Source organism: Typopeltis vanoorti, unplaced genomic scaffold (assembly GCF_054136105.1).
Source record: "Typopeltis vanoorti isolate ZY-2024b unplaced genomic scaffold, IOZ_Tvanoo_1.0 HiC_scaffold_24, whole genome shotgun sequence".
In the NCBI taxonomy this organism is placed as follows: Eukaryota; Metazoa; Arthropoda; class Arachnida; order Uropygi; family Thelyphonidae; genus Typopeltis; species Typopeltis vanoorti.
In genome coordinates, this window is record NW_028328064.1 from 42,885 (window position 1) to 67,939 (window position 25,055).

General features: G+C 36.6%; 1 protein-coding gene across 1 annotated transcript in view; it reads left to right on the forward strand.

Annotated features, from left to right (window-relative positions):
- Positions 1-25,055, forward strand: part of LOC150092161 (putative divalent cation/proton antiporter TMEM165) — a 169,214-nt gene that overhangs the window by 41,652 nt on the left and 102,507 nt on the right. The window contains exon 2 of the mRNA XM_090415230.1: positions 17,026-17,248. Coding sequence (XP_090271356.1) covers positions 17,026-17,248 — 223 coding nt within the window. The remainder of the gene's footprint in view (positions 1-17,025; positions 17,249-25,055) is intronic.

Genomic DNA, 25,055 nt, shown 5'->3' on the forward strand with positions numbered 1-25,055 from the left:
TTATATTTCTATCGTCTAAGGCACTTTGTACCGTATCAATCCACCTATATCTTGGTCTTCCTCTGGGTCGTTTTCCTGCCAACCTGGCAGAGAACATTTGTTTTGCTAATCGTTCCTCGCCCATTCTGTTTAAGTGAACATACAACCTGAGGTTAGCTCTGCTAACGCATTCCTGGATGCTGACAATGTCAAATTCTTTCCTGATATCCTCGTTTTTAATATGATATTGCCATTGATGCCATCTGTTCATGCCTCTAATCTTTCTCAGGACTCTCATATCTGCGGCCTCTAGTCTTTGATCAAGTGTTTTACTTCTGACCCAGCTCTCAGATCCATAAGTTAAAACTGGTTTGAACACTGTCTTGTATACAGCTAATTTAGTGTTCAGACTAATTTCTCTCGTTCCATACGAATTTATTCAATTGGCTTCCTACCATACTAGCTTTGTTGATTCTGTTGTCTATTTCCATATTTAATTTACGATTTTCACTAAAAATCGTGCCTAAGTAGTTGAAATGTTTTTACTTGTTCCACAGGTTCCCCGTTCACAACACAGTTGACATTTTCAACAATTTACCTATTTTCATTGTCTTTGTCTTTTTAATGCTGACCTTCATACCATATCTATTACAACAGTTATTCAATTTAGTCAGGGAATCTTGCAAACTTGTAGCAGATTTATTTAGAAGTATAACATCATCTGCATAAAGCAAAGAGCTGACATTAACATCTCCAATGTTCATATCATGTTTAATACCACTTTCCTTCATAATGTGATCCATATAGATAATGAATAACAGAGGGGATAATGTACATCCTTGTCTCACACCAGATTTAACATTAAACAATCTTCCTGTACTTCCTTCAATTCTAACTGCTGATTTACAATTCAAATAAAGACGAAGTATTGCTTGATATAATGCCCCACTGATACCATATAACTGAAGCATATTGAATAGCTTCTCTCTTGGCACCTTGTCATATGCCTTTTCCAGATCTACAAAACTTAAATACAGATCTTTGTTATATTCCCATGATTACTCAACTATTTGTCATAAAGTGAAGATCTGATCCTGACAGCCTCTATTTGTCCTGAATCCAGCCTGTTCTTCACCAAGCTTTTCTTCCACAATTCTTCTCAACCGTTTCTCAAGTAACTAGCATAGATCTTGCCAGGAACACTCAGTAGGGAAATACCTCTATAATTCTCACATTCAGTTTTATTTCCCTTTTTATATATTGGTACAATTAGAGCTCTACTCCAATCATCGGGAATTCATCCCTCTGTCCAGGCTTTCTTAACTACACAGTGCAGCCACTGTAAGACTTTTATACCACCATACTTCAACATTTCTGGTCGATTATCATCTACTCCTGCTGCCTTTCCACATTTCAAGCCTTTGATGGCTTTTTCTACTTCAAGTATGGATATGTATTCCTGACTGTATGCCTGTTGAGTGTTTTTTACCACTATGCTATCACTACTTGTTTCATTTAGCAATTTTTCGAAGTAATTACTCCATACTTTGTTATATTCCCAAATCTTTTTCTCCCATTTTCATGTCACCTTTATCATCTCTAACTCCTTTTACACACTCTTTCCTTCATGTCTAAGCTTCTTCAACAACCTCCAGAATAGCTTACCACCTTCTTGATATTTATTTTCTATGTACTTGCCAAAGTCCTTCATGAGTTTTGTTTAGCTAGTTTTACACAGTGTTTCACTTTCTTACATTTGTCTCTGTATTCTCTAAGAGCAAAAGCTGACTTATATTCCTTGAACTTTTGATATGCTTTCTTCTTTTCCTTCACTGCCTCTTTAACTTCCTGCATACATCTTGTAATTCTGATTTTTCTATCCTTGCAGACTACTGGACCGCATGCATCTCTGGCTGAATCAATCAGGGTTTTCTTCAAGGCTTGCCACTGAATCTCCAAGGTTTGGTTTCTGTTCTCAGACTTTTTCATTTTTTCTTCAATGATCTCTGTGTATTTTAGTGTACAGTTCACATCTGCTAGCTGCTCAACTTTTAGTCGCTTTAAAACTTTCTTATATGTTATTCTTTTCAATATCCTACTCGAGACTAAATAGTGATCACTTCCAATTTCAAATCCTCTGTACACTCTGGTGTCCTGCACCAGTGAGAAAACATCACTATCAACAATAACATAGTCAATGAGACTTTTCTTATGCCTTGCTTCTTCTCTCCATGTGAATTTGTGCAAATTTTTATGTTGGAACATGGTGTTAGTAATAACCAGTCCATGTCCTAAGCAGAAATCCAACAGGTATTTGCCATTATTATTAGCTTTGCTCTTTTCTCCAAATTTTCCCAAAATATTTTTGTATGTCTCACAATCATTTCCTACTCTGCTATTTAGATCCCCAACAAGGACAAACTTTTCCTTTTTCATTGTGTCAGTTGCTTTTTCTAAAGCATCAAAAAATTCCCCCACTTTTACCTTAGTAGAATCTTCTGTTGGACCATAGGCACAAATAAGTCTCATTGTCCGGTTCCCCATTCTGATATCTGTCCACATCACCCTACTTGAGACTGCCTGCCATTTAAGAAGATTAGCCTCGTATTTTGTGTTGAATATTATGGCTACTCCTTCTTTTCCTTGATTGTCATTGCCTCAATATAACATTTTGTATTTATTGCTCAGAAAGATCTCACCAGTTTTTGTCTTTTTTTGTTTCAGTCACCCGTATTATGTCGATCTGGTACTTATCTAATTCCTCAGCTAGCTTTATTTCTTTGCTATTTAGGCTTCTTATGTTGATAGTACTGTTCTTTAACTCTGGTGATGTTGAGTTGGGATGTGCTTTCAGATTTGTTCTATTAGCTGACTTGTCGCTGTTCGCCCTGGTTCCTTGGCAAAAACAACGGGGGCCTTGTTTAACTGGGCGATGCCCCAGCCTGCATGAAATTTTGTCTTGTTGTACCATAATTTTGTATATTGGTTTAAGCCAATAAGAATACAATTTGTTCGGCTGAATCCCAAATTGCCAGCCCATACTTATTCGTTCAGTATCCAGGTAGATACCCAACAGGGTGCACCACGAGAAGGTGAGGATTGGACATTAGGTCAGAAGCCCTGGTCGGTTCTCCACATTCCTTTAAAGGCTGTGTGGAAGTCTCCTATCAGTTATACAGCTTTGATCCTTAAGCACCCCACACATAACATCATCAAGAAAAAAATAAAAGAAGTCAAGGAAAATTGGATGAAGAATTTATGTTCTGAGATTGAACTGCATCAGAAGAAACATGATAATTTTAATCTGTATAAGAAAATGAACGAAATTTCCGGAAAATTCAGAATAAAGCAAACAGTGTCTCTAAGAGACGAAAGTGGAAAAATAGTTCTAGAAGAAGAGAATAAAGCACAGATTTGGATAAAATATCTAACAGAACTTTTCAATGATACTAGACAGAAGCCTATAAATATAACAGATAACATTCAAGGACCAGCAATTATGAAATGTGAAATAGAGAATGCTATAAGATCAAGTAAAATAGGAAAAGCCAGTAGACCAGATGGCGTGCAAAATAGAATTTTTGATATTAATAGAACAAAGATAACATCAAGTTTCTTGAAAAACTATTTAATAAAATATATGAAAGTGATGAATTTCTATCAGACTGACTCAAATCTACATTTATCATCATCCCAAAGAAACCCAAAGCGAATTCCTGTGGCGACACTTCCGACTTATTAGTCTAATGAGCGGAACATTAAAAATATTTTTGAAAGTAATTCAGAATTGTATTTATAGAAAAAGTGAAGAAACTCTAAGTGAAACGCAATTCGGCTTTCGGAATGGTTTTGGTACTAGAGAGGCCCTTTTCTGTGCCCAAATATTGATACAAAAATGCATAGAAAAACAGAAATCTGTCTTTATGTGTTTCATAGATTTTGAAAAAGCATTTGACAAAGTCAGACACACTAACTTAATAGAAGTCCTTCAATAAATTGGGCTAGATGAACAAGACATAAGACTAATAAGAAAACTGTATTGGAATCAGTCAGCTACCATTAAATTAGAGAACATTACCACCAGTGATATTAACAATAAAAGAGGAGTGAGACAAGGATGCGTGTTCTGACCACTCTTGCTCAACATATACGTAGAGGTAATCTTTAAAAAGGCATTGGAAGAATGTCCAGAAGGAATCGCAATAAATGGAAAGATTGTTAACAATTTATGATATGCAGATGACACCGTGCTAATTACAGATAACATTATGGATCTCCAAAAACTCATTGACAGAGTATACATAGAAAGCCAAAGAATGGGAATAAATATAAACATCAACAAGACAAAATACATGATCATCAGCAAACATCCAACCTCATCAATGAAACTGACACTCAATGGGAAAAATATCGATCAGGTGTCAAGATATAAATATCTTGGTTGCTGGCTTAATGAAAGGTGGGATCCTGAAATAGATATAAAGACAATGATTGAAGTTGCACGGCAGTCCTTCATGAAAATGAGAACATTATTCTGCAATAAAGACCTGAACATGGAAGTCAGATGCCGAATGCTGAAATGCTATGTGTGGTCTATTCTGCTCTATGGAGTTAAAACATGGACATTGAAGGCAACAACCATCAAGAAAATTGATGCCTTTTGAGATGTGGCAAACGGAAGAATGCTAAAGATATCATGGACAGAAAAAATTACCAATGAAGATGTCTTAAAATTCATTGGCAAAGCTAAAGATCTTGTAGAAATAATCAAGAAACGAAAAACATCATACATTGGCCACATCATGAGAAACAGCAAATACCAACTTCTACAAACTATTTTGGTAGGAAGAATTGATGGCAAAGGAACTAGAGGAAGAAAAAGAATATCATGGTTTGATAACATCAAGACGTGGACAGGAAAGAGCAGCACAACTGCTCCGATTAACGCAAGAACGCAGTTTGTTCACCAAGATGGTCGCTGACCTTCGATAGAAGATAGCACCATAAGAAGAAAAGATGACTGGAGAAGATAGGAATCTGTTGAAAAAACCTTGGACGTACTAAGGCATGAATCCCTACAAAAAACACCTCTAGAAGGAATGATATAAGGAAAAGAGGAAGACAAAGAACAGATTGAATGAGAAATATTAAGGACTGGACCTTTTTGTCTCCTATGAAGAATGCAAAAGAGAAACACAAAACCATACATAGCGGAAGCTCATGGTAGTCAACCTCCTGGAAGGAGATGACGTCTGACAAGACAAGGACCGCTCATGATGAATATTTGGACTCCATGAAGTTGTCAATTATCAATAGAGGGTTCACCTTCGACAATACAGTCTATTGTACTGATTTCTTAAACTCATTCACTGTTTGCATACGTATGTATCATCCTTTCAGGCACTGCATTCCTTGCTTCTACCACTCTCCATACAAAAAACCTTCTTCTTTCCTCTTACTACTTGTTGCAACTTCCAAATATATACACTGTAAAGAAGTCAATAGACACCATAGTGTGAGGAATAAACAGTCATGGTGCCCACCTTAATAAGATGTAGGACCTCCTTTCACTGGGACGACTGCAGCAATCCTGCGGGGTATACTTTCCACAAGCATATGATAGCAATCAGTCGGAATTTTGGACTATTCTTCCTGTATGCATATAATAAGGTCTTGGACTGTTGTGGGACAGATGTCCCCTTGACCTCACTTAACACTCCAGTTCATCTCACAGATGTTGAATAGGGTTGTGATCAGGGCTCACTGGAGGCCAGTCAATTATGGTAAAGTTCATGTCCATAAACCATGCAGCAGCTACAGCAGCAACTTTATGACACAGTGCATTGTCTTGCTGAAAGAGACAATGGTCAGTTCCGTGGGAAGCATTGCATTGTCCAGATACCACTTGGAGTTCAGTGTTCGTGGCACAACAAACAGAGAGAGATCCGAAACCAAATTAGGAAAAACAGGCCCACACCGTCACCTCCGAATTTCATAGTTGGAATTAAACACTCTAGTAAGAGTGTTGCAGTTAACCGGGTTAACTGCAACAGAATGGACTGTATGATTTTAAACAGATTCTGGCACATGGTCCTATCTACTCTATCAGCATTACAACAGGAATTGCCATGATGAGCTACACTGTTGCTCTCCACACACACACACACACACACGTCATTGTACTTGTTATCCAGGTCATTTTAGTTTGTCTTCCTGATTGTGTAGTTAAATTGCCTCTGATAATGCTTGCTTAATGTAGCAAAATATTGGCTGTAAATAATTAATTTAAGCTAGTAAATTATGTGTTTACATTCCAGTGTCTCATAGTTTCATATTCTAGAAACTTGGACATGTATATTAGCTTAACTCTTTTCTCAAAATTTTTCCAAACCATTTCTATATGTATTCATTTCCTACTCTACTGTTCATATCTGTAGCTTTTTGTTGTTGCTTTATAAGTCTTCTGCTGCCTTCTCTAATGGCTTGAAAAATTCCTCCAATTCTTCTTTAATAGCATCTTCTGTGGAATCATGTGCATAAATAAATTACATTGTTTTATTTCCCATTTGGGAATGCTTGCCATTCAAGAAGCTTACTTTTGGGTTTGGTGTTGAATACCATAGCTATTCCTTCCTTTCTCCAGTGACTATTGTTGCCCAAATATAACAGCTTATTATTTAGCAAAATCCCAAATATATCATTCATGCATATGTGTGATCTCTCTCTCTCACACACACACACATTGTGTGTGTGTGTGTGTTATATATATATAATTAGAAAGTTAGCATCCCCTCCATTCAAAAGTATACAGTAATAAAATAGTTTCTGGTCACTAGATAGTATGTAGGACCAGGCCAAGCATGTTATTAATGTGTTAAAAGGCTTCCTAATTAGCTGGCAAATAATCCTGCTACTTATTCTGTCATGCTGTGTCTGGACGATGTCAGATAATGGCAGCTTTCAGAAGGCCACTTTTTGATTGGAGTCTAGGCATCCTTTGTGAGAGTTGTGCTTAAGTGTTTCACTCCTGTAATTCCCCTGCTCTATAGATTTTTCCAATATTCAATCATAAGTTTTCATAATACATAACAGTATGACTGTGATTAAAATAGAATATCCCACAAAGGCCAACAAAAAAAAAAAATTTCCCCAAAATATATCCCATGAAATCTAACAAAACAAAATTCCATTTTTAAAAAAAAAAAAAAAACTATCTGTTATTCATCAGTGAAAACTCACTTGGCATCCTCCAACTCTTGCTTAATTTAACTTTCTGCATTATAACATTCATGCTGTCTCATGTAAGAAGTGCAGAAAACACATGATTTTGTCAGATCTGATATCTCAGGCCAAAGGTCATCAGGATTGTGCTCAAGATCTCCTTGCCTTACTTTATTGATTTGCTGTTCTTTTAATTACTATACTGACTGTTTTGATTATTTATCTAAGAAAGTTGATCACATGCAGTTTAATTACTCAAATATTGAGATAATCATCCTTGGAGATTCCATCAATAATTCACATGGTTCCTTTCTCTGACTTTACAGACCAAATTTGAGGAGTTGCAGAATCATTTGCTAACGGCAATGATCCAGCAAAATTATTCACCAACCCGAAGGCTGGATAATCCTTGCCACTCTCCCAACACCCTTGTCATTTTCTTAACCTACTCTCCTTACAAATCTGACCATAACATCGTCTGTTTCTTTTTCTACAAATTGTCCCTTTCCTAGCAATTCTTAGCTTTGTGTCTTAGGCCACTATAACAGTACAATGCTAACTTTAGTATTTCTATACCTCTTTTCCATGGTTTGGTTATTTTTCTATGCTCCTGATCCAAACACTTGCTCTGATCAAATAAATGAAATTATTCTTGTTGGAATTCAGTGCCTTTATTACCATTCCACTCAAAACCTGTGCTCCCTATTCAAATCCTTGTTCTCCAACAGATGTGACAAAGCAGTCCAAAAGACTATATGCACTAAGTTTGCCTGCTACTCAAATGGCAGTTAAAACTCAAAACTTCTACTCTATTCTGTTTTCATCTCTTGTAACCCTTATGGTGCAATGGTAACATCTAAAGTCCTTTCCTTCATGCTTACACGGTGATCACAATACATCATGGAACTTATGGAAACAACTGCCGTATTAGAGTAAAGCTTTAGTTTAATATAAACCAAAATAAACACTCGACCTTTTCATTTAAGGTCATCATCTGAAGTATACATATATACAAAGAAACAAGCTGCACTACAATCTACATGGTATGCTAAAGTTACTGATCAACCGTTACAACTATTGGCCTGACCTCTGGTGTAAAAAAAAAAAAAAAAAAAAAAAAAAAAAAAAAAAAAAAAAAAACTTTACTACATCAAAGCTAGAGTCCTGTTGTTATTAAATATTAGGTTACAAAATTAAATTAAGCTGGAGAGCAACATCTTTACAAAAAATAAAAATAAAATAATAATAATAATAAATAAAATAGAATATAGGTGATTTTTATTTTATTTATTAATTTAATTTTTCTTTTTGTAAGCATGTTGCTCTTCAGCTTAATTTAATTTTGTAACCTAATAGATAATAATAACTGGACTCTAGCTTTGATGTAATAAGGTTTTTTTTTTTTTTACAGGAGAAGTCAGGCCAATAGTTGTAGCAGTTGATCAGTAACTTTAGCATATCATGTAGATTATAGTGCAGCTTGTTTCTTTGTATATATGTGTGTATACTCCAGATGATCTTAATGTGAAGGTCGAAATGTCAAGTGTTTATTTTGGTTTATATTAAGCTAAAGTTTTACTCTAACATGGTAGTTGTTTCCATAAGTTTCATGATGTAACATCTAAAGATAAAGCAGTCTTTTCTTCTAGTTCATATTTAGATGACTAATGTAAATCTCCTCTCACTGTTCCTTCAACTACCCACATCATGTCTACTCTGATCTTTTGTCTAAAGGACACAAGGAAATTAGTAAATAGTGTTGATGCTAATTCTTATGGTCCAGATAGCATCTCTACAGTTGTGCTAAAAACTGTAGAGATGCTAACTTGTGCTCCAGAATTAACATCCATTCTATATTGCCTATATAAGCTGTCATGCTCATTTGACATTGCTCAAAAATGAAGGAATCCTTTATCTAGCATGGTGCAAAGAAAAGTTACAAAGATTGTATCTGGATTATGGGATTTAGATTATGAGGACAGATTGCAAGTATGCCATATTCTTGTTCTTTAGTAGATCTCCTTGCTAACCTTACCCACCTTTGGACACAGGCCATGGAAAGATTTAGAGAAACTAGTGTTCATTCTTGATATTTCCAGGGCATTTAGTGTGGTTGTCATCAAGGTTTTCTTACCAAGCTATTCTGTTATGGATTCCCTTCTGTCCTTTGTGATTGGAATGCTGTTTTCCTCTCTGGTCATTTATTGTGTGTCATGGTGGATGCTTTCCTCTCATTTCTTAATCAATGCTGGTGTAGCCAGGGCTCTGTACTCAGTGGTCTTCTTTCTTTCTTTCACACCAAATCCTATCTGTGGTTTTTCAATAACAGTTCTCTCCATTTTTCTTTTTAATTTAATAAACCTATAGTACTCAAATGAATCAAGCTTCTATAACCAATGTCTGAAACATTGATCTCCTCATCATTGTCAAGTGTGGTGAAGATAACCTAGTGAATTCCAATGCTTTCAAACACACTCCTGTATAATACCTAATAGAAAGATCCTACTTCTTATTTTCACTCAAGATCTTTATAGGTGACTTTTGCATCTAGTTTACCCTGCAGAAACATATTGCATCCATAGCCTTTTCAACCTCCAAAAAACTCATTAATTCAAAAGACTATTTCTCCTACTCAACTCCTAACACCATGAATTCCAAATCTGGTTGATTTTAGAATATTGTTCTAGTGGTGCCTCAAAAAAGCTAAGAATTCTTGATTGTATACAGAAGAGAGCAACCTGCCAACAATCCCCTCTCTCTTACACTCCCTCCAGTCAGTTTCTCATAGCTTCTCTGTTTCCACATTATGCCCTTTTTTTTTACTTACTTTCACAGGTATTGCTCCACCAAACTAGCTACTACTATTCCTCTGCCCTTCTCTATTCATATAAGAACACAAGGAGCCACTGCTCAATATCCATACAGTTTTCAATCCCAAACCTGTTTAACCAACTTCTCATCTTCCTTCGTTCATTCCATTTATCTCTGTTTTTGGAACAGTTTTTCCCAATGAATACAACCTCGGCTTTTCAAGAAACTTATTAATAGATTCCTTCTTTCTCCTTAACTACTTGCCCATACATGCCACTCTTATGTTTATAGGTTTGTGATGTTTGTGTAGTGTTATTAACATCAGACCTCTGGAGTCAAGACTCATTGCAGGGGATCTACATCCCATGCATAAAAAGTTCATCAAACTGGTGAGTGCAGAAACTGAATGGGTTTAAGCACTCACCATGATTTCAGATAATACATTCACTTGGCATGCAAGGAACTTGCTCCTCACACCCTTCTTATACAGTTTGGGATGGCCTCTTGTTCTACCCTTGTCTACTCAACTTTATGAAAAATCGCCTCCATATTAATCTGATAACGACGCCTCACTGACTTGTGCACCTCAATCATATTTCTTCTCCTTCTGTTCACAATGCCCTGCAAGTTGCTTTCCCTCAATCTCTCCAGGTCTGAAACAGATTTAGTGAACCTTCTCTGGACCCTCTCTTATATATCTCATCCCCCCCCTCCTTGAAAACAAATCTGCACACAGTATGCTATATGTGGCATGATCAAGGCCTTATTCAAGGGAACCGTAATCTCTTTGTTTCTGCACATCGGGGTGTGTGTGTGTGTGTTACAAGTCTCATTGTACTCCCCAACGATGTCTCAGTGACTGAGATGAAATGTTGGAAGAATAAAATAAGATTTAATCCTTTCTCAGTACTGTTTTACTCCATTTAGTCTTTAACATGAGTTTCTCTCAGTACCTATGTCTTAATACATGAATTATGATTATTCATGGTGAAGATACAGAATGCAAGGCAAAACATTACGATAAATAGGAACTTTGATTCTGTAGAGAATTAAACAGGCTGACCTTGCAACTCATATATACGAATTGCCCAGTCCTTAAGTTACTTCAGATGCAAACTTTGCTTACACTTGGATAAAATATTAAACCAAGAATATAATTTCTTGGCATCTTTAATTTATAGTCTTCACCTATCCTTACAGACATGTATAATGCTATGCATTATGGGAAGAGTCATTACCCAACCGCTTTCAACCTTTATCTCATCAGTAGGAGCTAGACCCAGAAGTGATACCAAGGTCGAAGTAATGCAGAGGTCATATTTCCATACGTGAATGTGAAGTCATTAGCCTCTACACAAGTTTGCTTGCACTTGGATAAAGGATTAAACCAAAAATATAATTTCTTGACATCTTTAATTTATAGTATAACCAAGTGGAAAAACTTCCATCTATTTCTAATCCAGAGTATTTTAGTAATAAGGTGTGATGCCTTTTGGCTACTTGTATATGGAAATATGACCTCTGCCTTACTTCAACCTTGGTATCACTTCTGGGTCTGACTCCCACTGATGAGACTCTGGGGGGGGGGGGGGTCTGGGTCACACTTTTGTGCTGAAGTGGTTGCTTTCCCAGAGATATGAGTGGTTCTGCTCAGTAGTGGGGTGAGCCTGCCTTTGGGCAGAGCTACTGCTGAGAGTTCTTCTCGGTGGCATTGTGGAAGTACTCAGCAGTATGCTGAGTTAAATGATCCTTCGGGTCACTCCCTGTTGGGTAATCTGAGGGATTGCACAAGTTTCTTGCATTATGGGATACTAAGGCAAGTGATGTGATTAGCCTCTCTGTAGACATGTTGCCCAGTCCTGACATTATTTCAGGTGCATTGTTTGCTTACACTTAAAGGATTAAACCAAGAATATAATTTCTTGGCATCTTTAATTTATAGTATAACTAAGTGGAAAAATTTCCAACATCTAGGTGAAGACTGTTGAAGTGAGAGGGGAGCGATCGGCTATTATTATCAAAATCATTCAGTCCCGAAACTCACCATTCAAATTGAATTAAAAATAATCCGCCTATTATAACCGGAACTTATTATCACAAGTTCCGGTTATTGTTATCAAAATCCTAGAATGTGTTTGAGTTTTGAGTTTTTGGCTTTTGAGTCTCAGAATTCTGAGAAATCAATGTTGATCAGGAGAAAATATGACAAAGAACATTTGTAGAAATCTCATTATTTTGTTAATCTTACTTTAATGTTGTCCATTGTGTCCGAGCCATTCTCACTTTCTTACATTTTACTGTATTCTCTCATATCACAAGTGGACTTGCTTACTAGGAACTTTTGATTTACTTTCTTCTTTCCTTTGCTGCCTCTTTAAATTCCTGAGTGCACCATGTAGTTCTGATTTTTTTATCCTTGCTGACATCCTCACCATATGCTTCTGGCTATATCAATTAATATTTTCTTTAGAGTCTGCCACTGAATCTCCAAGGTTTGATTCTTGTTTTTGAACTTTTCATTTTTCTTGAGTATTATTGTATTTGAGTCTACTTGTATTTGAGACTTCTGAAAGTTGCTCAGCTTTGATTCGTTTTAAAATTTCCTTACACTTTTTCAGTATGATATTCAGTTTTCTCCTGATCAAAACTCCAAACGATCTTTCTATTTCAAATCTTCTGTATTTATTCTCTTGTGTCCTAAACAATTATGATGGAACGTGGTATTGATAATAACTAGTCATGTCCTGAACAGAAATCCAGCAGGTACTTTGCTCTTTTCTCCAAATTTTCTCAAAATCTTTCTGTATGTCTGGTAATCATTTCCTCATCTGTTGTTCAGATCTCCAACATGGATCAAGTTTTCCTTTTGTTTTGCAACAGTTTCCTTTTTTAATGCCTCAAAGAATTCCTCTACCTCTTACTTAGAAGAACCATCTTTGGCATAGGTACAAATAAATCTCATTATCCAGTTCCCCATTCTATTTGTCCACGTCACTCTACTTGATATTGCCTGCCATTCAAGAAGATTATCCTCATGTTTACTGTTGAATACTATACTTACTCCTTTACCCTGATCTATATTTAACATATTACATATTCATATCCAATGTATTACATCAGATCTAGAGTCTTTGCTTGGATGTTTGCCTGTTTGAATCCATACCATGTTGAAATTAAGGGAAATCAGATACCACAGCTAGGCTACCTCATATTTTACTATGCCATCATATGCCTGTCCCTATACTGACCACTGGCAGATCATATCCTGATTTATGCTCATGCATAGACCTACACATTTTACCATATAGGCATTCGGAATAGGTTGGTTACTCCTTATTCCTGGAGGTATCCTATATCTGTAGAAGCATGTGTTCATGGGACTGGTTTGCCTGTTTGCAGGAGGAAAAACCGCAGATAAACTGGGAAGAAAACCCTGCAGAAAGATCCTAAGCTCCTCACGTCAGCGATGGGAATCGAACGCAGGACACTCCTTTCCCAGGGATATGGTTGCAAAGTGCATAACTACTCGGTTAACCGTGCAGATGGCAGATCATATGAGGGGGGGGAAAATATATCCCAGTAGAAAACATCGTTGGATAGAGAGAGACCAACAACAAACTGTTGAATAAAATCTGTAATTAACTTGGATTAATTACAGATGTGCATACGTCATCAGTGCTTCTGCACAAATAAACATTAAACCAACAATAATCTAGTTTTGATTATGATGTGAAAACTATAAAGAAGGTCCAGGAGAAGAATAAATAAGGCAATATCATGACTGTGGAATGTTGGTTGTGGGCAGTGGCTGAGAGAATATAAATTGTGGAGTTTAGTTGTTAGGTGGAAAAAAATTGGTATGTTTATGTTAGCGTGATGATTTTTCTAGATTAATACAGACAATTATATATACATAGTGAATGTCAGAGGATATGCTATGACTCATCTCAAGATGGACTGGGTCACTGTGAGAGAAGTAGACCCAACCTTCTCCCCATTGGAGGAGGAAGAGGGGGGGGGAGGAGAGGCTTCCTCAGCAATGAGATAGAGAGAGAGATCAGACTGAATACAATACAATGATAGACATGTTGCTTGCTGAGTATAACCTTCCACAATGAGCCTGTTGAATTCATGGGGGTTTGCTATAATAAGTTTAGTTTCAGAGGATACCTTCCATTTTCAATCAGAAACCATTTATCCGATCTGAATAGGACCTGCTCTTTACAGAGAGTATCCTGCCTTCCTTTTCAAAGGAAGTCATGTTTTTCTTGGTTAAAGTTAACGGTTACCATACGACTTCATTATCCCTCTACTTTTATAATTAGTGTCTGTTGTTATTCATACAACCTTAGTCATCTCACCTCATAAGCTCTGGCTAATAGATTGAAGTTTTCATCACAAAACAGTATTCATGGCTGTTGCATACTGTTTTGCAACAGTATGCAACATGCTGACTTAGCACTAAGAATAGGTCAAACTATTATTCCAGTTGCAGCAGATGCAAAATTCAGAAACCAAATATCATTGAATTTTCACCAAAAAAAAGTTAGGTTTTGCTACACATCCATTAACTTAGTGTAAAAAGCACACAAGAATACTGAACACAGGATGTTATATATCTTATTGTGGACAAGCATCTGAGTTTCATATAAGCCAAATTATTTCTGATAGGTGGTTAATCCTCTCATGCAAAGTTGACACTTATCTAGAAACATATTTTTGATCCTGCAGAGCATACATACTTGACAGACTATGTAGACCTTTATAAGGACTTTTCAACGTACTTACTTTTAGTTGAAAAACCCTTGATGGGATTTTGAACAATCCAGTCAGTAATGCTTTTTCCTTAAAAATTTTTTAAGGAAAAGGCATTACTGACTGAGCTCTGCAGGAGCCATCACTGTTTATCGGTCTCCAAATACTAACCTCTATGCCAAATCTAGTCTTTCATCTCTTCTTATAACAATCACTAATCCTAGCTTCAGCTTGCACTTGATGCTTTAAGTTTTTTTAAAGCTGAATATTGGAAAATACTGAACACATAAAGCAGAATACTGTTCAGTAAATTTTCGTGTTATTTATGCACATTACTTTTTTAACTAAAATTATTAATTTATATTTATAAATAATTTATTAAATTATTTATAAATTAATAAATAAATTATTTATTTATAAACCATTAAGTTACTTAAATAATTTATATTTAAGTAACTTAATGGTTGCACCTGTTTGACACCTCGTATAGCAGAGTATATAAGTTCGTTTTGTTATACCCTTTGCTATCTATTTGGTCTAGCTACTCACTGATGACGCCTCAAAAAAGGCTGAAACCGGTCTGGGTAGTGACCTCCCACCATAATATAATAACAGCATACATTTCCTAGGAAATGTGTTTTTACATTATGGAAAATACCAAGAATAGTGATCAGAACTTTACCCACCTTTGCAACGAGTTGCCCAAGATCGTATTAGGACTACTTGCATTAGCTCACGCTAGTAATCACCGATACTTTTATAGTTTACTATATTCGGCATGAAACTCTCTGATTCCAATCTTTGAGTTTCTTATTTGGTTTTAAAACAATGTGGGATTAATATCCCCTTAATTTAAATAAAATTATTAACTAATCTATTAATAAAATGCAAATATATTTGTGTGTGTGTGTGTGTCCCGTAATTCTTAGTGTAGTTTTGATCTTTAACTGCTTCAAAAGTATCACATTTACAGAGTTGCAATGAATATTATTATTTCATTACTCTTTTCTTATTATTTTTTTTTTAGACTGGCATGATTGAAGATGGCAAATGTTGATGAAAAAGTCAATTGCAATTGCATCCTGTGACTTGTTGAACTCAAGTCCATAACAGCAGTAAGAAGAAAATTCTCTGCCTGTTATAACAAGGAGGATTCAAAGAAACTGGATCAATTCATGACAAACCCTGATCAGGGAGGTGTTCATCAAGGGAAGCGAATGTGGTTGAAATTGAAAGGGAATTTGATAAGAGTCCCAAGAAATCATTGTGATGTGCTGCTGCTGAATTAAATGTACCCAAAACCATAGTGCACAGAATTTTAACCAGACAACTCCATGAACGTGATTACAAAATTACAACTGTTCAAATGCTAAAAGAAGAGGATTATCATGCCAGGTTGGATTTCTGTCACCTGATGAAGACACAAATGGAAAATGACACAGATGTTATTGACATGTTGTCTTTTTCAGATGAAGTGTTAAAGTAGACATTCCACATAAGTGGGAAAGTTAACCGTCGCAATTGCTGCATTTGGGGTACAGAGAAGTGTTGCCTCAGGAAATGCGGCAACACAAAAGAGACTCACCAAAAGTTAATGTGTGGTGCATGGTCAGGAGGTGTTGCATTATCGGGCCATTCTTTTTTTGATGAACCCACTGTCGGAGCAAATCATATTTAGCAATGCTTCGGAATTTTTTTATTCCCGAATTAAAGAGATTAAATCTTATGAATAAAACCATTTTCCAACAGGATTGGGCACCCTGTCGCTTTGCGACACAAGTACGAAAGTTTCAGGATGGCACTTTCACAGAAGGTGGATCGATAGAGGAGGTGCTGTTGTGTGGTCACCTGAGCTGACTCCATTAGACTTTTTCTTATGGGGTCACATCAAAACCTGCTTCTCTCGATGACCTTGAGACTAAAATTAGCAATCAGTGCAGTCATCACTGCTCAGCAACTACTAAACGTTTTCCGGAATTTTGAAAATTGCCTAGTTAAATGCATCTCACAAGATGGTAGTCATTTGTGCACTGATAAGAAACAAATTATTGTAGATAAAACTTAATTACATACTCTTTACATTCTGTAACTTTTATAATGTTGGACCTATTAAAGTTTAAAACTGCACTGAGAATTATGGGACACCCTGTATATACATTCATTTTTATACTTAGAAATATTTTTATACTTAGAAACTTTTCTGATTCAATTCATAGTGAAAAGTTGAGCGACATAAATTATAATTTTTTTTTTTTTTAGGCCGCAGGAGATTTCAAACGACCAGGTGCTTTCTTACAGAGGTTCAAGAACCTGGGCCATTTGGGTTTTGTGCATGCTTTTATTGCAGCAGTTTCTGTTATCATTGTATCAGAACTTGGGGACAAGACTTTTTTTATTGCTGCTATCCTGGCTATGAGACATTCTCGAGTGACTGTATTTTTAGGAGCAATGATGGCTCTTACTGTTATGACAGTTTTGTCAGGTAAATCGAAATTTTTTAAATGCTTATTGAAATAAATGAGGATAAATTTGTTATTTTATATTAATAAAATGAGATCGTAAATAATGTATTATTTTATAGTATTCTCTCTTAGATTGATAAAACATTACTAGGTCGAGCATGATGAAAAGATTTCAGCATGTATTCTAGAAAGTTATTACATGTTTTTTTATAATGATTTGAAAACAGATCTTTCCAACTTTGACCTGAGTTCAAACTCAGCATGTGCACACACACACACACATAGATAAAATATGCTGAAGTCATGAGGAGTAAAATTATACCTATTCCTTTTGGCATCTCCTTGGAAACTCATTTTTCATTCTGCAAAACAGGCACACCAGCTGGAAGCACAAGCAGTTAAGACATAATACACTAGCCTCATAGCTTCATTTGCTGTGACCATAACCTTAACTTTAATGGATTTAACTGCCTTGGTGTAATCTAAAACACAGCAATTGTTTGAAATGTTTTTTCATGTTTTTGTATATATAGAGCAAGTTGTCTATTATCTGATTAAAGTCTGTCCCTCTGATTAAATCAACTAGACCTCACTGACTCTCTCTTGTGAGATGCTTTTAATTTCACAGGTAGTAGTGACCTGATTGTTTTTGTCTTGTATTTATTATGCATAGCTGTTATAAATAAAAAAAATAAGAATACATCATATATCATCCTATATCCGTCATTCTTGTACAAAGGCTTATATGCCTTATTCTGTGATGAGTATCCAGAGCATGGTCTGCAAGCCCAGAGTGGCTGTACTGGTGAAATCGTATGTAGTCCTTGTGTTCTGATATTTGCTGTCCTGCCTGTTTGGCCAAAGTAGGACAATTTACAGCTGCAAGGGACCTGGTATACACCAGGTAGGTCTAGGGGGAAGTGGTTGGTTTTTAGTGGAGCAGATAAGGGATGCCAATTTTCTATATGGTCCGTAACAGAGGTCAAGTCATGTTTTTTTAGGATTTTGTTGATTTTTTCCGAGGTGCCTCCGATATAGGGAATGGTGATAAATTTAGAGTAATCTTTTTTGTGAAGGGGGTGGGTGGGAGGTGGGTTATGGATAACTGGTTTTAGTATTTTTTTTGTGGGGGAGGGGTAGCCATTGGCTGAGAAAGTGTTAAGGATATGATTTAGTTCAGTGATTAGGGCTTTGTCATTTGAACAGATTAGTTTAGCCCTGTTGAATAGTGTCTTAACTCCATATTGTTGTGAGGGGGTGGATGTTGGTGAATGTATCTGCCTGTATGGGTGGGTTTTTCTATAAACTGAGAAAACCAAGGTTCCATCAGGTTGGTGGGTGACTAGTGTGTCTAGGAAGAGGGGGGGGGGGGCTGTTGTTTTCCTCTTTTTCCAGGGTGAACTTGAATCTGGGGTGTTGGTTGTTTAAGTGTGTTAAGAAGGAGAGGAGTGTATCCGAGCCATGTGGCTAAATAGCGAACACATCATCAACGTAGTGAAGCCATATGGTAGGTTTTTGTGGGGCAGAGTTTGAGGCTTTCTCTTCAAAAGTCTCCATAAAGAAGTTGGCCAAGGGTAGAGAATGTGTTGAACCTATGGCTGTCCCCCTCTATCTGTTTGTAGAATTTTTCCTGCCAAACAAAATAGCCTGAGTTCATTGTGAACTGAAATAGGGCTGAAATATCGGGAGGAAATTTAGCTTTTATTAGCTGTAAGGTTTCTTTGAGGGGAACATTTGTGAATAAGGAGATGTCAAAACTGACCATTATGTCATTATGTTGGAGTGCAAGGTTTTCTACACTGGCTTTGAAGTGGGTTGAGTTTTTTATGTGTGATGGTGTGTTGCCAGTATAGTGTGAGAGTGCGTTGGCTAAATATTTAGCTAGTTTGTACGTGGGGGAATCAATGCCATCCACTATGGGATGTAATGGCACATTTTCTTTATGTATTTTTGGGAGCCCACATATACGGGCGGGGGGGGGGGGGGGTCTAGAGTTATATGGTTTTAGTTTCTTAGTAATCTCTACAGGCCAAGAAGTGACCTTCTTAAGGAACCTATGGAGTTTTCTAATTTGTGAGTTGCTGGGATTGTATTCAATGGATACCACCTTAGAACTAATCCAAGCTCAATATCCTCTCAATATCTCAGCCCTATTTCAGTTCACAATGAACTCAGGCTATTTCGTTTGCCAGGAAAAATTCTACAAACAGATAGAGGGGACAGCCATGGGTTCAACATATTCCCTACTCTTGGCCAACTTCTTTATGGAGACTTTTGAAGAGAAAGCCTTAAACTCTGCCCCACAAAAACCTACCATATAGCTTCGCTATGCTGATGATGCGTTTGCTATTCGGCCACATGGCTGGATACACTCCTCTCTGTCTTAACACACTTAAACAACCAACACCTCAGATTCAAGTTCACCCTGGAAAAAGAGGAAAACAATAGCCTCCCCTTCCTAGACACACTAGTCACCTGCCAACCTGATGGAACCTTGGTTTTCTCAGTTTATAGAAAACTCACCCATACAGGCAGATACATTCACCAACATTCCCCCCCCCCCCCACAACAATATGGAGTTAAGACACTATTTAACAGGGCCTAAACTAATCTGTTCAAATGACAAAGCCCTAACCACTGAACTAAATCACATCCTTAACACTTTCTCAGCCAATGCCTACCCCTCCCCACAAAAAAATACTAAAACCAGTTATCCATAACCCCCCCCCCCCTTCACAAAAAAGATTACTCTAAATCCATCACCATTACCTACATCGAGGCACCTCAGAAAAAATCAACAAAATCCTAAAAAAACGTGACTTGACCTCATGTTACAGACCATATAGAAAATTGGCATCCCTTATCCGCTCCACCAAAGACCAACCATTTCCCCTAGACATACCAGGTGTATACCAGGTCCCTTGCAGCTGTAAATTGTCCTACTTTGGCCAAACAGGCAGGATAGCAAATATCAGAATCTCAGAACACAAGGACTACATACGATTTCACCAATGGATACTCGCCACTGAATAAGGTGGAAGAAAACCACAGTAATACACCGCAGTAAGTTCAAGTATGAAAGCCTATTCTTGGAATCAGCCTCAGCCCTTAGGAACATGCAAAACCTCAACAAATTTGGATGCACAAGACTGCCACAAATTTGGGAAACATACATCAGGAGAACTTCAGCTCAGAGACCAAGAATACCTACTATGGCCTGCTAGGGAACACCATCAGGACTTTAGGAAAATGGTAGCTTCCTTGATTCATTTCTCATTTGCTTGTGTAGTACTTGCATGTGTCTTTATCTTAAGTTCCCATGAAGATGGCAACGTGACATTGCCGAAATATTGGAAAGTATATATTAGAGTTCATCATCAAATTCCTGACATGTGCTCTCAAGGGGTGTACAGGGTACGATAGTACTGCATGAAAAATTTACATCATTACATCTACAATTTTCCTCCAAATCAGTCTGTACTTATCAAGACTCCAACATTATCTGATCTTATATTTCTATCATCTAAGACACTTTGTACCATATCAATCCACCTAAATCTTGGTCTTCCTCTGGGTTGTTTACCTGCCAATACTGGCAGAAAATACTTGCTTTGCTAATCTTTCCTCGCCCATTCTGTTTAAGTGACCATACCACCTGAGATTAGCTCTGCTAACGCATTCCTGGATGCTGACAATGTCAAGTTCTTTCCTAATATCCTCGTTTTTAATATGATATTGCCATTGATGCCATCTGTTCACGTCTCTAATCTTTCTGAGGACTCTCATATCTGCAGTCTCTAGTCTTTGGTCAAGTGATTTACTTCTGACCCAGCTCTCAGATCCATAAGTTAAAACTAGTGTCCACACTGTCTTGCATACAGCTAATTTAGTGTTCTGACTAATTTCTCTCTTATTCCATAAGAATGGATTCAATTGACTTCCTACCATACTAGCTTTGTTGATTCTATTGTCTATATCCATATTTAATTTACCATCATCACTAAAAATCATGCCTAAGTAGCTGAAATGTTTTACTTGTTCCACAGGTTCCTCGTTCACAACACAGTTGACAATTTCAGCAATTCTACCTATTTTCATTGTCTTTGTCTTTTTAATGCTAACCTTCATACCATATCTATTACAACAGTTATTCAATTTAGTCAGGGAATCTTGCAAAATTGTAGCGGATTTATTTAGAAGTATTACATCGTCTCCATAAAGCGAAGAGTTGACATTAACATCTCCAATTCTGATATCATGTTTAATACCACCTTCCTTCATAATGTGATCCATATAGATAATGAATAACAGAGGGGATAATGTACATCATTGTCTCACACCAGATTTAACATTAAACCATCTTCCTGTACTTCCTTCAATTCTAACTGCTGATTTACAACTCAAAGACTAAGTATTGCTTGATATAATGCCCCACTGATACCATATAACTGAAACATATTGAATAGCTTCTCTCTTGGCACCTTGTCATATGCCTTTTCCAGATCTACAAAACTTAAATACAGATCTTTGTTATATTCCCATGATTACTCAACTATTTGTCGTAAAGTGAAGATCTGATCCTGACAGCCTCTATTTGGCCTGAATCCAGCCTGTTCTTCACCAAGCTTGTCTTCCACAATTCTTCTCAACCGTTTCTCAAGTATACTAGCATAGATCTTGCCAGGAATACTCAGTAGGGAAATACCTCTGTAATTCTCACATTCAGTTTTATTTCCCTTTTTATATATTGAACCAATTAGAGCTCTACTCCAATCATCGGGAATTCATCCCTCTGTCCAGGCTTTCTTAACTACGCAGTGCAGCCACTGTAAGACTTTTATACCACCATACTTCAGCATTTCTGGTCGAATATCATCTACTCCTGCTGCCTTTCCACATTTCAAGCCTTTGATGGCTTTTTCTACTTCAAGTATGGATATGTATTCCTGACTGTATGCCTGTTGAGTGTTTTTTACCACTATGCTATCACTACTTGTTTCATTTAGCAATTTTTCGAAGTAATTACTCCATACTTCGAGGATATCTTTTTTCTCCCATTTTCATGTCACCTTTATCATCTCTAACTCCTTTTACATCACTCTTTCCTCCATTTCTAAGCTTCTTCAACAACCTCCAGAATAGCTTACCACCTTCTTGATATTTATTTTCTGTGTACTTGCCAAAGTCCTTCCATGAGTTTTGTTTAGCTAGTTTTACACAGTGTTTCACTTTCTTACATTTGTCTCTGTATTCTCTAAGAGCAAAAGCTGACTTATTTTCCTTGAACTTTTGATATGCTTTCTTCTTTTCCTTCACTGCCTCTTTAATTTCCTATGTACATCTTGTAGTTCTGATTTTTCTATCCTGTTTTTTCTATCTGCAGACTACGCAAGGATAGAAAATGCATCTCTGGCTGAATCAATCAGGGTTTTCTTCAAGGCTTGCCACTGAATCCCCAAGGTTTGGTTCCTGTTCTCAAACTGTTTCATTTTTTCTTCAATAATCTTTGTGTATTTTAGTCTACAGTTCACATCTGGGAACTGCTCAACTTTTATTCGCTTTAAAACTTTCTTATGTTATTCTTTTCAATATGAAATTCAATTTTATCCTGCTCAAGACTAAATAGTGATCAGTTCCAATTTCAAATCCTCTGTACCTCTGCTGTCCTGCACCAGTGAGAAAACATCACTATCAACAATAACATAGTCAATGAGACTTTTCTTATTCCTTGCCTCTTCTCTCCATGTGAATTTGTGTACATTTTTATGTTGGAACATGGTGTTAGTAATAATCAGTCCATGTGCTTAGCAGAAATCCAACAGGTATTTGCCATTATTATTAGCTTTGCTCTTTTCTCCAAATTTTCCCAAAATATTTTTGTATGTCTCACAATCATTTCCTACTCTGCTATTTAGATTCCTAACCAGGACCAACTTTTCCTTTTTCATTGTGTCGGTTGCTTTTTCTAAAGCATCAAAAAATTGCTCCACTTCTACCTTAGTAGAACCTTTTGTGGGACCATAGGCAAAAATAAGTCTCATTGTCCTATTCCCTATTCTGATATTTACCCACATCACTCTACTTGAGACTGCCTGCCATTCAAGAAGATTAGCCTCATATCTAGTGTTGAATAGTATGGCTACTCCTTCTTTTCTTTGATTGTTATTTCCTGAATATAACATTTTGTATTTATTGCTCAGAAAGATCTCGCCAGTTTTTGTCTTTTTTGTTTCAGTCACCCCTATTATGTCGATCTGGTACTTATATAATTCCTCAGCTAGTTCCATTTCTTTGCCATTCAGGCTTCTTATGTTGATAGTACCGATCTTTGACTCTGGTGATGTTGAGTTTGGGTGTGCTTTTAGATTTGTTCCAGTAGCTGACTTTTTGCTGTTCGCCCTGGCGAAAACAATGGGAGGTATTTTAACCGGGTAACCCCCCCCCAGCTGGCATGAAATTTTGTCATGTTGTATCCTTAAGTATTTAATAATCCTATATCTGTCACTTTGTGGTTTATCTAAACCTTCATGGGAAAAAAAAGTAAGAAACACATCGCTTTGGTCATTGGCCTTTTAAAATATTTATATGAACATATTAAAGTGATAAAATTAAATACTGTAGAAGGTAATGTATGTACAATCAAGTTTAAATTAAAGATACCAAGACATTATATACTTGGTTTAATCCTTTATCTAAGTGTAATCAAACAAAGTTTGTACCTGAAGTATTTTCAGGATTTGGGCAACTCATATATAGAAATTAATGACTTCACATCACTTGCTCTAGTATCCCATAATGCAAAGCACATATCCTTACGGACATGTATAATGCTATGCATTTATGGGAAGAATCACTACCCAGACTCTGTAGTGACCCTTCCACTGATGAGACCTGAGGTCTCATCAGTGGGAAGGATCAATGTTAATAGTCTGTTGTAAAATTGAGGGGGGAGAGGAATGATGGAGAAATCTCAGGGAAATAAGGTGGTATAGAAAGGTTAAGGAAAGAGAAGGGAGGGAATAACATTTAGAAACATTACAGACAAAGTAATTCACTTTTATTCAGATTTCTCCATCGTTCCTCTCTTCCCTCAATTTTACAATAGTCTGTTAACATTGATCCCTCAGCAAAGAGGTCCTTTCTGCTGAATCAGGAAATTGCAATTACAGGTGAGTAACTAACTTTTTGGTTATGTAGCATATCAAATTCATGTTATGGCAATTTCAAATTGTCACCCTAAAATGTATTAAATAAATTTTCTCAAGGGTTTTTTAACTCAAAATTATCCAGTTTTATTTTATTTTCAGCAGATAGTTTCTAACCAATGAACACAACTGTATATATAGATGGATTCCAATGTAACACGTGCTGTTTTTTTTATTTAAATTCCTTATTGTTCTTCTCTCTCCGGACTGTCTTATGAAATATCTGTATAATAAATTAGTTTTTTACCTTGGTACATGTGTGCTTCTATACAGTCATCCCTCAACTTACGTCCGTGATCCCATAAAGGAATAAATAACATTTTGACTATACTTTTGAACAAGACACAAGCGAGTGTAATGTAAAAAGGTTTCTATTTAGCAACAATGTATCATGCACAGTGGAGCAGAGCATTCAACAGCAACATCCCTTGTGAAGTATCTTCAACAGTTCCTGTGTTGATTTTGTGTTTGACAAATAAGTTGTGTATTTATCATTAAATATTTCACAGTATTTTCTGCCACATGGCCCATACACGCCCAATCAAAAAACCTAGTGAAGAATCACAGAAAAAGAGGTGAGCAATTGATCTTGAAATGAAGTTGCAATTGATAAAAAAAACAT